Source organism: Drosophila serrata, unplaced genomic scaffold (assembly GCF_035046125.1).
Source record: "Drosophila serrata isolate PLE 108 unplaced genomic scaffold, ASM3504612v1 contig_276, whole genome shotgun sequence".
In the NCBI taxonomy this organism is placed as follows: Eukaryota; Metazoa; Arthropoda; class Insecta; order Diptera; family Drosophilidae; genus Drosophila; species Drosophila serrata.
In genome coordinates, this window is record NW_028257174.1 from 1,931,621 (window position 1) to 1,945,458 (window position 13,838).

The window sequence follows — 13,838 nt, forward strand, 5'->3', positions numbered from 1 at the left end:
GCCGAAAAAAAAAGAAACTAAAGGAAAACTATAGAAACTACAGAGATCTCTCTGTAACCATTCTCATTTCTGCCCACTCACTACTGGTGCGTGGCTTATTTGATTTGCCTTGGCCATCTCCGATGTGGCCGTGTGATGAGTGCTAATGACAACCATCTGGGTTCCGCCTTCTTTCCATCTGCACAAATTGACCCTTTCTTTAATTCCATCTCATCATCTCTGGGCAACTTTCATTGCCAAGAAACGAGAAAGGCAATAATGTTGAGGGATTACCTTAAATTAAGAAACTCTCACATGTTTTCTACTTTTCTACAAGTATTTGTTATCAAAGATTTAAATTTAAAACTTTCTTTTCCATGGGAAAACTAGAATTTAGATTAAACACATTTACACTTAAGCAATTTAGAGTTTGTTATTTAATTTATAAGAGTTAAGTTACAGAAATTTCTGTATACAAGTTACATATCGAAATAATCATAGTAATTTATCGATATATTACTGATTTCAGTTTTTATAAGCTATATATCACCCAATACTTTGTGAAAGTCTCTGACTGTGTAAACATTTGATTTCCAAAATTTAACAAGTTTAGTGGTTAAAAAGAATCTCCAAAGCCAAAGCCAAACCAAATTGATGGTCGATTATCTGGAGTGGATGTCGTCTTTTGTGGATGGATGAGATTCCATCGATCGATCTATGCCTTCTTTTCTTTTTTCCTAATGTCCGTCCCATGGGATCGATCAATGGACGAGACACAACGATTTGCGGCAAAATTTCTTTTGGGCCCCCAAGTGAAACTTTTCCAAATGCGAAACCCACTTGGCCCACTGAGGAGAGGCCTCGACTCAGGTGTCGAAGTGGATGTGGATGTGGATGCGCGATTGTGATTCCGATTGCGATTGGGAAAGTGCGTTCTTCTTCTCGCCAAATCACACTCGATTGGCAAAGGAGAAGGAGAAGGAGAAGTAGAAGTCGAAGGAGATGGAGTTGGAGTTGGTGGAGTAGAAGCTGGCCAAGAAGTGGGAGACAGCGTCTGAAAGCGGTCACATGGAAGTAGGCCAAGTTCTGAGACTCCAACTCCAACTTGCACTAAGAGTGTACATACAGACACGTCGCCAGTGGCGGTTTTTGGTGGCCATGTCAAAAGATTCCTCCTAAAAAAAAAAACCAATCTGAATTGCAGTTGGCGGACTGCAGCCATGCAAATCCGTTCATGATGCTGGAATTGGATGTGGGTCAGGCGGATATTCATTTTTGCCGGGTCCGATCTTGGACACTGTTCCCTCTCCCCCATTGGATGCAAAGTCCATCCGCTGTGAAACTGAGGTGTTTGGGAAGTTAGTTAAATCAAACCAGTTCCCAATCCCAGGCAAATGCATCTCTCTGTTGCCTTTTTCTCTACACAGAACACATGGAAAATGTTTCTTTAATCACTACAAAATCATGTTTTAACTATGATACCTAGTAATATGGTTTATCAGACAAGTTACCCCTTGAAAACTATTACTAAGAGCCAACTTTTTAAAGGATTTGTTAAGTATATAATACATTTTCCTCTGTGTAGCTGGGTTACTCCTTCTGCAAATGAGTTTCTGCGGTTTCTTCTCGCCTTGCAGGCTTCCTCGTTTCCAGCTTTAATTTTTCTTTTTGCCGCGTTCTCTTAATCATAATGATGAGAATGAGAATGAGAATGGAATTCCGGGTATTTATGCCAGCCATTAATCGCTTATAGATGCTGTGCAAGCTTGATTACTTAGAAACTGGGAAACTGGATGTGTAACTGGGACTTGTTTAATGTGCCGATGTCGATGTCGATGCCATAAATCTGCGGTTTTCTTTACATTTTCTTTATTGCGTGTCAACATAAAGCAGTTCTCTTGGTCTATTTAGCTAACTTTAGAAAGATTTAAGAACCTAACCTTCTTTATATGTACATATATATCTCTCTTGCAACTTTCTTTTCTTTTCAATCAAGTGTCGATTGATCCAATTCTGTCACCCATTTCCTAAACGTGTTACTTTTCCTGCTCAAGTTTTCACCACAACTATTTGTGTGTTTGGTTTCCAAGTTTTCCAAACTAATTGCCAACTGAGGCGGCTTCTTGTCTTTATTTTTTGTTCGAATTTGGAACGACCTAACCCAAAATGCTCATTATGCACAATGCAACACTGCACTGCCCTGTCAGTTTTCCTTCGTTTGTTGTTGTTTCCTCTAGTACGTGCTTTGTCAAAAGGTTTTTGTCGCTTGAGAACTTTTCATTTTCATTTCTCTCTTGGTGAAGGAGGAGGAGAAAAAAAAGAGCAGAGAATTTATTATGCTCACATCGCTGCTGCTGGCACGACCTCAGACAATCTGTGGGCCAAATATTTCTGGCTGGGATTCGGTGCGAGGAAGGGGAAGGAGAGGAACCGCCTCATTCACATGCCACTCAGGCTCCGGCTCCGGCTCTGGCAATGGGAAGTGCCGGGAGCAGTGTGAGTGCCGAGTGGGAGGAGCAGGCGAGAGATTGTGGCACTAGATACTCGCTACTTGCTACTCGTTACTCGCTCTTCCTTACTTCTTATTCGTAACTCGTTATTTGTTACTCGTTTCTTTGCTAGTAGATACTAGATACTTGCTATTGGTTACTCGCTGAACTTTACTTCCTATTCGGTATTCGTGTCTCGTTACTCATTTATCATTATTTTCTCCTCGCTAATGCATACTAGTTTAGTTGTTATGAATTAGTTAATACTCCCGAATTGTAAATCTCAAGGCTGTGGCTGCTACTAGTTATTCTTTATTTCCTAGTAGCTCTCGTTAATGTATACTCACTCCACTTTATTCCTTAGTTGTTGCTCCCTACTCGTAAATCGTCATTCGTTACTCGCTACTGGCATCTTTCGGTATTTCTCACAATCTCAAAAATAACTACGAGAGATTCCATAGTATAGTCTCTATATTTGTGGCTCTTCTTTTAAGGTTGTCATAGCCCAAAAGCCCAATGAATATATGGCCAATAAAAACCAAAACAAAACCCATCGATGGCTAGCAAAAAAATAAAAAAAATAAAAAAAGGCAGCTACAAGCAACAGCAAATGGACAATGGCAATCACCTCTTCGCCGCCCATTTTATTTATCACTTTTGTTGTTACTTTTTGTGGCTTCAACAGACATTGCCCTGACTTTGACTTTAACACACAGCAAAAGCACACGGCAAGAAAAAGGGGGAAACTGACAATTAATTTAAATTAAAGGGAATTAATCAGAGAAACTTATAAAGAAATGGTTTATAAAATTATTTTCAAGAAAGAAAACTAACTAGCTTCTTTAAATGTTGGTTAATATCAGGGAGCACTATAACTTGCTCTTAATTATTTATTTTTTTAAAGGCTTCTTGACATTATTTCCCAAATCTATCTTTAAAATTTCCTTCCCTTTTTCTCTCTGTGTATAGCACAGAACATGCATGGCTCGTTCCATTTCATTCCGTTTGGTTTTTGTTTTTTTAGATTCGTGAAAACGTGCCCGACATGCACAGAATTCAATAAATAAAAAAATAAAATGAATTCGGTGAAAGCGAGAACTTTGATGGGTGGGAGGAGGTTGCAGAGGCAGATGAAGCCAAAGTCGTGTTGCTGCTAATGGCACACAACCCCCAGTCCGCCCATCTTTCCCCCCTTTTTTTTGGCATTTTCCCAGGCAAACACTTGGTACTTGGTTTTTTTGTTAATGTTTCAAACGCGCCTCACGCCTCAATAATAAAAAAAGAAGAACCAACATAAATCAATCAAAAAAGAACAGAAAAAATGAAAAAAAAAATAAAAACAACACAAAGAATCGAGAAAAGGCGGAACACTAATTAAACAAAATATAGAGAAAGATCATCATCATCAACATCATCGGCAGCCTCAACGAAAGCAAAAACTTGTTGGCGAAATGGAAATTTGTTGAAAGCCAAACAAAAAATATATAAATAAATAGTTTTTTGCTCACCTTTGCTTTCGATTTCTTCCGGGGGATTTCTTCAACGACTTCTTCGACTTGTTGAAAGACTGAAAGTGCAAGCAGAAAATAATAATGAGCAAATTGGCCATGTTTGTGACTTGTTTTCTAATGTTTTACTTATTTTTATTTAATTTTTTTTTGCTAACAATAGGTCATAGAAAATAAATAGAAATTAGTTTTGATTAATGGCCCAAACGAAGTGCCCATAAAATGTCAATAAAAAGTAGTTTCTCTTGCCATAAACACAATTTAATTGTATTTGTGGACAGCAAAAAAAGGTATATACATATATCATCTTTATATTTATAAATATATGTATATAAATATGTAAGGTACCCGTATTTCTTAAGGCCACAAAAACCATTAACTGATATGTACAGTACCCTATAACTTATAGGGGTTCAAGTAATAATAAAACACAAAACTAATAAAATAAGCGAACATCTTCTGGCGACCGTGACAGTATAAAGATAAATATGCAAAATTTACCTAGGCAAAAAAAGATTAAAATTAATTAGAAACAAATTAAGGAAAATAAGGAAACTACAGGAAAACAAGGGGGAAATATAAGTAAAAGCTATAGTCTTCTGTCAGACTTATTTTAAACCTATGCAACATGTTCCTGGCTACCTTTGTTTAGCAACATTTTCTGGGCGTACTCCGTCAGGTTAAATTTTTATACCCTTTACAGGGTATTCAAATTTCAGTCAGAAGCTTGAAACTTACTGAAGGAGTCATTTCCGACCCTATAGATCATATATATTCTTGATCAGCATCAACAGGGGAATCTTTCTAGCCATATCCGTCGGAAAATAAAATTTTACCAATTTTTTCAAAGTTTTATAAGGGGTTACATCGTTAAATAAAAAAAAAAAACGACAAAAATGTAAAATTTTTTACATTTTAAACTTAGTATGCAGATTTATTAACCTAATAAAAACTAACACAGAACAGCTTTCTGACCTAAAATTAAAGCTTTTTTGGCTGAGTTATGAGATTTTTAAACTTTGATTGATCCACAAAAATTGTCATATAGAAATGCCTATAAACTAACTAACATTTTCAGATTTTCCTGTTCCTTCCGTAATGTTAGAATTAAAATTTAAAAGGTTATTATACCCCTTACCCTTCAAAAAGTGTATCTTTCTAAATGTACAACACTTGTTTTTCGCTGCAGATTAAATATCTATCGGTATTTTGATAATCTGGCAAACAACAACTAGTTAACTTTTGTGCCATCAATCTTTGTGTTTAATGTTTGTGATCCATCTTTGTGATCTAATCAAATCCAGCCACAAATACAACGGAGATCACAGCCTCATGGATCACACTAAATTTTTGTGGTTTTATCTCCTCCACAGAGCCACCTTTTTTTTTTCTCTCGAATTTTCCCCCGGCACAAACAATATCCAAACAGTTGTAACGGTACGTCCCAGCTCATCCATAATCCCAGGGATTCAGCTTTACAGCTTCTTCGATTGTTCCATCATCGGAAGCGAAGGAGGAGGAGGAGGAGGAGGAGGAGGAGCACTCCAAGGTCCAAGGAGGAGGAGGAGGCACTTGGAGTCAAGAGTTGGAGGGAAAAACTAAAAACCGAAACTGAATTGCGTTCGCTCTGCATAAATTGTGGTCCAAGGAAAATGCCTCCACTTTGCAAGTCTTTATAATAAACAAAAAACAAAAAACAAAAAAATCAAGGGAGAGGGAAAAGAAAAATATGTTATGCATGGCAATTTTCCATTTTGAGGCCTCCTCCAAGTTGGTCTATGGTGTTGTGTCTAATATCATGTATTATCCCAAGGAGAGGAAAAAAGGCCAAGACCAAGACAGAGCCAAGTGTCCAACGAGAGAAGAAGCAGGCAGAAGGCCGGTCTTAAAGCCACAGGCCACTCACTGCCCATTGTCTGTATTTATTCTTATATATATCTATTTTTTTGCTTTTCTTTTAGTTTTTTTTTGTTTGTGTGTTGGGCGCTAGCCAAAAGTGAAATATTTCAAACACCAACCAAGTCGTGTCGCATTCCCAGAGATACACCACCACCGCCGCCACATCGTATCTCATGCAGATTGCCTCTCGTGGCAGTGTCATCTCTTTTGGGCCAAGGAGGAGCACAACCAGAGCAGCACGAAAGGAGTCGAGGAGGAAAAGATTTGCATGTCCGCCTCTTTTGTTTCATATGCAAATCTTGGGAAGATTTAATGGTCTCACACAACACACAACGGATATGGATATCATCCATATGGGACGGCCAGCTGTGCCCTGGCCAAGATCTATGGTCAGAGGGTTTCCTTCTTTTTTTTTTTGATCCCATTCTAATCAATTCAATTACACACCAAGTCCAAACAGATAATTGCCAGGGATCATCAATGGTGTATCTCTCGAGGTCAATAAAAGATGGAATGAACATGAACATAACAAGATCAGTTTTAATGGAGAGAGTTGAATGCTGCTCTTTAAAGGAGGCAAATGTGTGTTGTCTTTGGAATGATATATTATGAAGGAGATGGAAGAATTGGATGGATTTCGAGAGAGATATTTACAGGGATAAAAGAATTTACAAGAGATATTACAAATATTTAAGTAGTGATGGTGTTTGGTAGAGATATTAAGGAGATGAAAGAATTCAAAAGATATCTAAAGGAGTTCATAGAATTTATAAAAGATATTTAAGATATTAATGAGTTTAGAAAGGTTATTAAGGAGTTGATGAACGTTTGACAATTCCTTTAATCTCTTGAATATTTTTAAAGGGAAAATGTGTTCTTGGAAAAAAGATATTTTAGAGAGATGGAAGAATTGAAAGTACTTAAAAGAACGACTATTTAAAAAATTTAAGAGTTAAGAAGAGTTTTTAAAGAGATTGAAGAATTTGGAAGAGTTCGTTTTTGAAAGATTTAATTCCTTAATGGTCTAAGAATTTAACAAATTAAAGTTCGAAAAACCCTTTATCTCTTCAAAATAAAACCAAGTCAAAAGCTTTTTAAAGTTAGAAAACCCTTAAGTACAGCTTCCTTAGCAATTTATATATTACATTTAAGCTATAGGTGATCAATTTTAATATTCATAAATTCTAAAACGTAGTAAAAATAGCTCCTACTCTTATTTTTTTATATATTAAGGACCTCCTCTACTTCCTTTGATCCAAGCTTCTGCTTCTGCTCCTATTCATACCCCTACTCTTGCTCCTACTCCTACTTCTACTCCTGCTCCTACTCCTGCTCCTGTTCCTATTCCTGCTCCTGTTCCTATTCCTGCTCCTTTTCCTGCTCCTGTTCCTATTTCTGCTCCTACTCCTGCTCCTACCTTTACTCCTACTGCTTTTCCTGCTCCTATCACTGCTCCTTTTCCTGCTCCTGTTCCTATTCCAAGCTCCTGCTCCTATTCCCACTCCCAGGGAATTCTCCTGTGGCTTGTCCCCCCATCCTTTGTATCTTCTATTTTCGCCTCTCTAGAGTGTGTGTTGATTTTGTTTCTCCTGTTTTGTTTTTGTTGTTGTTTTTGGCCATTAAATTCGAGCAGCGACGACATTACCCAAATGGCTGACATGGCCGGGACATTGATGATGCCAGGCTAGAGCCTACAGCAGCTGCTCCTAGGGGATCTCTGGAGGAGATCTCTCTTGGTCTCACTGCCATGATGGCCTCTGTATCCCTCTGGCTCTTGTTCTCGGCGTTGTTTTTGGCTTGTTCTAATTGTTGTTGCCTCGTGTTTTACCTCGTTCGTTTGGCGTTTGCGTGTGTGAGGATCGAGTCTATATATATATATATATATATATCTGCTCTTATATATAAATATATATATATGGGAGGCAGGAGATGGCCGCCTGGCCTCGGTGTTTAACTGCGATTTGAGTCACGTTTCATTACTCGTGATGCCAGACAGTAATCACTTGATTTTCCAAAGCCGCTTTCTGGTTGTGTTCTGTTTTGGCCAAGAGCAGTGGCTGCTGCCTGCTGCTGCTCCTGGCTGCTGTCACAGAACAGATCAGACACGAAGCTGGCCAACCAACTAGAGGAAGCCCAGACCTTGGCCAAAAGGTGCTACCAAAAGCGGCATCGAAATGGCACACAAATCTTGTTAGGCAACCGAAACATGGCTATGCCTGTTTCTTTGGGGGTCATAAATAGAGCTTTGCACTTACGCAGCACTGAGAGAAAATTTACTTTAGGTTTAGAGAGCTTTAAAATATATTTATATTGCTAGAAAGGTAAAGAAATTTCTTGATATTTTTGTAAGACAGTTTTTTTTTTTAGTAAAAAAAGATTAAAAATCTCATAACTCAGCCAAAAAAACATTAATTTCGATTCAAAAAGGTTTGCTATGCTAGTTTTTATAAGTTTAATAAATCTACATACTCAATTTAAAATGTAAAAAAATAAAAAAAAAATTCGATTTCTTTTTAACCAATTTAACAATGCACCCCTTATAAAAAGTTGAAAAAATTGATACATTTTTTTTTTCTGTTGGAGATGTCTAGAAAGATTCGTCTGTTGTTGCTGATCAAGAATATATATGATCTATAGGGTTGGAAATGACTCCTTCACTTAGTTTTTAGCTTCTGACTAAAGTCATAATACCATTATTTTAAGCAATATTAACTATATTTTTATGTGACAATTCTTTCTAAAAAACAAAGTTTAAAAAACTCATAACTCAGCCAAAAATTATTTAATTTTAATACGGAAAACTGTACTATGTTAGTATTTATTAGTTTAATAAATCTGCATACTCAGTTTAAAATGTAAAAAATTAAATTTTTTCATTAATTTTTTAACACGCCTTTTCTTTATTTGAAAAAATTGAAAATTTTTGAAAATTATTTTTTTCTGCCAGAGATGTCTAGAAAGATTCGCCTGTTGATGCTGATCAAGAATATATATCATTTATAGGGTCGGAAATGATTCCTTCACATCGTTAGAAGATTCAGACTAATATTAGAATATCCTGCAAGGCTATAAAAATATATTTTTGAATTCTTCTGCACATATTTTCTCTCTGTGCACTCACGAGACCCACGTGAGGCACGAGTTCGTGGTCTTGGCTAAATTCTACTGGATGGGATGGCCATTGGTTTTCTTCTAATTTTGGTTTTATGCTTTGATCTCGTGACGCTTGTCATTGCGGTCGATGGTCGATGGTCGGTCACTCGCATACTCCTCTGCTGGACAGGGAGACAGAGAAAGAGACCGAGAGAAAAAAAGAGAGAGAGAGAGGAAGGTGGAAAATCGGGGTTGGAAAAGTGCAGCGATAATCAATTAACCTGGCTCACTGGGCACCACTCCGGATCGCTGCGGGGATAACCAATGGACTCGCCGCTGGTGAGCCTCCCCACGAACTCTTCGAGTGATGTTTGATGTTGATGAAGTTTTCCGCTTTGACTTTGATTGCGGTTTGCATTTTCATCGCCAGATTTTCAATTTTCCCCTCGGTTTCTTTGCGGTTTCTTTTCCCTATCTCTCTCTTACACGTTGTATCACTTGAGAAAAATGCCAAGCAATTCGATTTGGCAGAAAGGAGAACTCTATAGTTATATAGTTTTCATTTTGTAGGGAAAACTAGGAATTTAAATTGAAAATCTTAAGAATTTCTACTACAAAAAATATTTGGAAAAATCATCAATCAAAAATCGTTTTATTTATATTACTCAAATTATTTTGATTACATTTTCCTAGATGTCTTTTTATTCAACAAAATGAAAAGCTCAGAATATTACATTTTCTCTCCATAAATCCACACCTATATATATATATATATATATATATACATATATATCTTTATATATATAATTTATAAATTGGTTAAATTGTTAACAGATTTGTTTCCCAGATAAAGCGATTGAAAGTGGGCGTGTCTTTGGTTGAAGCGATTTTTCATCGCGTGCGACATTTGACTTTGGCTCCTTTTCAAGTTTTCAAGTTTGTTGCCTCAGTCTTTCGTTTTTTTTTGTTTTCCTGCCACTCTTCATCTGATTTTACATGGCACGTACCGCACAGATTTGCTTTTCTTTATTTTTTTTTTTTTTAACAATTTTGGTGTAGTTTTTTTGTTTTTGTTTTGATTTTTCTGTTGTTTTTTTGGGAAGAAGGAAAGGCTTCCCGGGCCAAAAGACAGCGGCAGCTGCTGGTCAGGCGGGCAGGCCAAGTCATCCAAAGTTGGCCTCCACTCTTAAGTAGGTTAATTTTGACCGGTTTGTGTTTTCTTGCTCCCGAAAGGAAAGAGCGGGAGAAAGAGGAAGCAAATGGAGAGGAGAGAAGAGAGTAGGGAGGAGTGAGAGAAAGAGAGAGGGAGAGAGAGAAAGAGAAAGGGAGAGGGGTGACAAAGGAGAAGAGACAGTGGCATTTGGCAAACTCCTCCTGTGGCTGCCTGTTGTCTCCAATCTTACTGATTGACTGCCGACTCGAGTCTTCAGTCTTTGGACTTCAGTCTCTAGTCTTCAATCTTCAATCTTCAATCTTCAGTCTTCAGTCTTCAGTCTTTGGACTTCAGTCTCTAGTCTTCAGTCTTCAGTGTTCAGTATTTGGAATGAAACCATGGCATTTGCCTGATTAACCCAACTTGAAGTTGCTTTAATGAGGCAGCCACATGTCGCCTGTACTTGCTCCTGCTCCTGCTCCAGCTTCTTCTCCTGGTCTTTCTCCTTCTCAGAAGCAGACTTTTCTTTTAACAACTTTAGGCTTTCCTCTGCCTTGTTTAAATAATTGTTAGATTTAATTGAACATATTTTTGGGTCTGGGAAACTCTTGAAAAATATATTCTTTCACTAAGTAATTTCGGAATTCTTTTCCAAACTAAAAACATATTTATTTAAGTTAATAATTTCTTACTAATCATCTGAGGATTCTCTAGCCTCTCTTTATACTTTCCCTGATGAACTTTTTTCTTCAATTCTTTTTCTTTGTATTATTTATATATCTATCTCTATTCTTATTTCTATTTTTATTCCTTCTAATTTCTCCGATTGCCTTGCTCTCTTTTTGTTTATGTTTCTCTGTTGCTCTGTCACTGCTAATAATGATGTTGCACAAATGCTACTACTACTACAATAAAAAATATAAATTATGATCATGATCATGATGATCAAGTTGGTCAGCACAGCGTGGAAATGGAACAGATTGGAACGGCGGCAGTGGGGGAGAGAGATTACTGCATTTTGTCGCCATAAAATCATGTTAGAAATTTGATACAAATTTTTCTTTTGTCGTCGTTCCAAGTTGCTTTCAAATTGCTTTTGGCCTAACGGCAATCAATGGCAAACGAGGCAACGGAATCAGAACGGAATGCCAAAACCGGAACGGAATGGAATGGATGTGAGTGTGACGGCACAGAAAGCCACACAAACTCACACAGTCACAGGGGAATGAATGGAATTCCGGTGAAAGAATGGAAAATAAACAAAAAAAAAAACATGGCCATATATAGAGTTCTTAGAAATGACACGAAATAACAAGAAATATTTAAAAAAACACTGACAAATTTAATTAAGAGTAAACACAATTTTAAAATACTTGAAACATTGTTTTAAATAAATTCATAAAGAAAGCTGGAATTCAACCTATTGGCACGGAATGGTATGAAATGGTTTTTAATTGAAATATTTGGGGGGAATGCCGGCTTTAAAACGTTTTAATTTTCATAAAAATTGGAACAGGGAATGAAATATTGTGTCTATGAATTCTGATTGCTTGAAATATTAAAAAATTTGAACATATATATAGTTAAATATTTTTTTAAATTCCTATGAAAAACAATCAGCGGTAGTCAAGCCTGTCTTGGGATTTTAAATTGATTGAAAACCTGTGTATCGAATTATTCAAATTTTTTGTTTGCTGTTCAGAAGATTTATTCACAGCTCAAGACAGTGAGGTTTTTCTTGTACCTTACTTCACTTCATGGGGGATGCCACCTTCTTTATCATGTTTCCTAGTCGCTCTCGGCTCTTGGTTGTTGGTTCTTGGTTTCTTAGTTCTTCGATCTTCATTCTTCACTTTCCACTTCTTTACTCTTCACTTAACTATTTACCATAATCTATACCCTTTTGCTTGATTTATGGAACCATTTGGATCACTCAATAAGCTCAACGACTTGCTCTTCTCCTGGAGGTCTTTCGACACTTTTGCTGCCTTGTCCAAGTCCACGTCCACGTCCACGTCCACGTCCACGTCCAAGTCCAAGTCCAAAGGGAATGCAGTTCACATATTTACATAGCTATCAGTCCAGTTAGCACTTGGCTTAACCCCCGCCCAAGTGAAGGCTGGGGCTGTTGTGGGTTAAGCAGAGTAAACGCTGACTTGACTTGACTTTGACTTTGGCTTTGGCTTTGGCCGAAACATCACATAGTCAAAGTCAGAGTCGCTTTGGCCTCGTTGCCTTAACAGGGGAAAAAAGGCAACCAGAACTAGGGAGGGACACTGACAGAAAAAAGTATGTGGTTTTTATATTAAATATGGATTATTAAATGAAGGTAAGATCTTTAAAAGTTGTAAGATATATTTATTATTTGGGAAAGGGAAAGAAATAAGTCTTCAAGTCTTTCAAAATTGGTTTATAGCAACATAATATTCTCTCTGAGGAAAATAGTGCATATCTGTTAACTGGACGTTGCTTATATCTTTTTCCTTATATATTTTCTTCAAGTGTATTACTACCACTAGACTGGCCACTGACTGCGAACGCTCTAGCAAATCCAAATCGAACTTGGTCGTTGGTTATCTTGGCCTGGGTCTGGGTCTTGGTCTTGGTCTTGAGGCCTACAACTGGGACTGGGACTGGGACTGGAACTGGGACTGGGAGTTGGTCTTGGTCTTGGGTCTTGGTCGTCTGCCCCTTTAGCATAAAACATAAATAGCGACTGCACTCAAATGAGTCTGACAAACAAAAAACCCCGAGTATTCCCGAGGAGGGGCCATGGATGTGGCGTGGATGAAAAATGCAAATGCTTAGACCATGTTGGGTTTTCATGTTGGTTTCTGTTTCAGTTTTGGCTTTAGGTTCTCTTTTTTTTTGTTCTCTCTCTATATAGTTGAGCGTGGGCAGCTCCATAGATGGCCAACGCCGTTGCAGCAAAAGATGATGATGTCCTTTAGCCGCATTTGGGATTTGGATTTCAACAAACCAACGAACGAACGAACGACCGACACAACGGCCCCTTTTTGAGCGCACACACAGCAAAATATTCAATAATTGCAATTATTTCTCATATTTAATGAAGGCAACCCAAGCCAGGCAATTCAGGAGTGATTTCTTGCCTTTAATGAGACTCCACTGAGTTGGCCATTTGGCTCTACATTTATGGCTAAATTGCTAAATTTGGCTAGCTATGTGATGTGATCTCTGGAGCCCTGGCTCTTCCGGTGGCTGTATCAGCAATTATAATGTAAAATGCTTGGAATATTTACATAACTTTCGAAATATATATTTATATATGGAATATAAAATTCAAAGTAAAGACTTATCTGTGTAACCTGAGACCCCCTGAAACTTGGCTTCCTGGTAATCTTGACTCAGAAATCTAGCCACGAAATGGGTCAACTCTTGAGCTACTCTTTTGGGCAATTAAACAAAAAAGAAACCCCAACAGAGACTGTCAACTTGAGGAAAATGAAAATGCAGAGTTTGAGGAGGAGAAAGAGTGATGTGCCGCCAGGGGTAAGGTGATGACAGACAGTTGGCCGGATTGACTGATGGGCCCTAAGTAACTAAAATTGCATAACAACATTCGCTTGGAGTTCCTCTTGGACTCTCTCTCTATTCCCGATGCGCTTAATGCTAATCGAATGTCTCCACGTTGGTTGTCTCTGTGGCTTTTGGTCCTGGTCCTGGTCGTGGTCTTGCTCTTGGTCTTGGTCCGCC

At 37.7% G+C, this 13,838-nt stretch overlaps 1 protein-coding gene across 2 annotated transcripts in view; it reads right to left on the reverse strand.

Moving 5' to 3' along the window:
* The window catches only part of tyn (trynity), an 88,761-nt gene that overhangs the window by 16,590 nt on the left and 58,333 nt on the right, over positions 1–13,838 (reverse strand). For both annotated transcript variants that reach the window (XM_020948106.2, XM_086835436.1), the window contains exon 3: positions 3,977–4,035. In XM_020948106.2, coding sequence (XP_020803765.2) covers positions 3,977–4,035 — 59 coding nt within the window. The remainder of the gene's footprint in view (positions 1–3,976; positions 4,036–13,838) is intronic.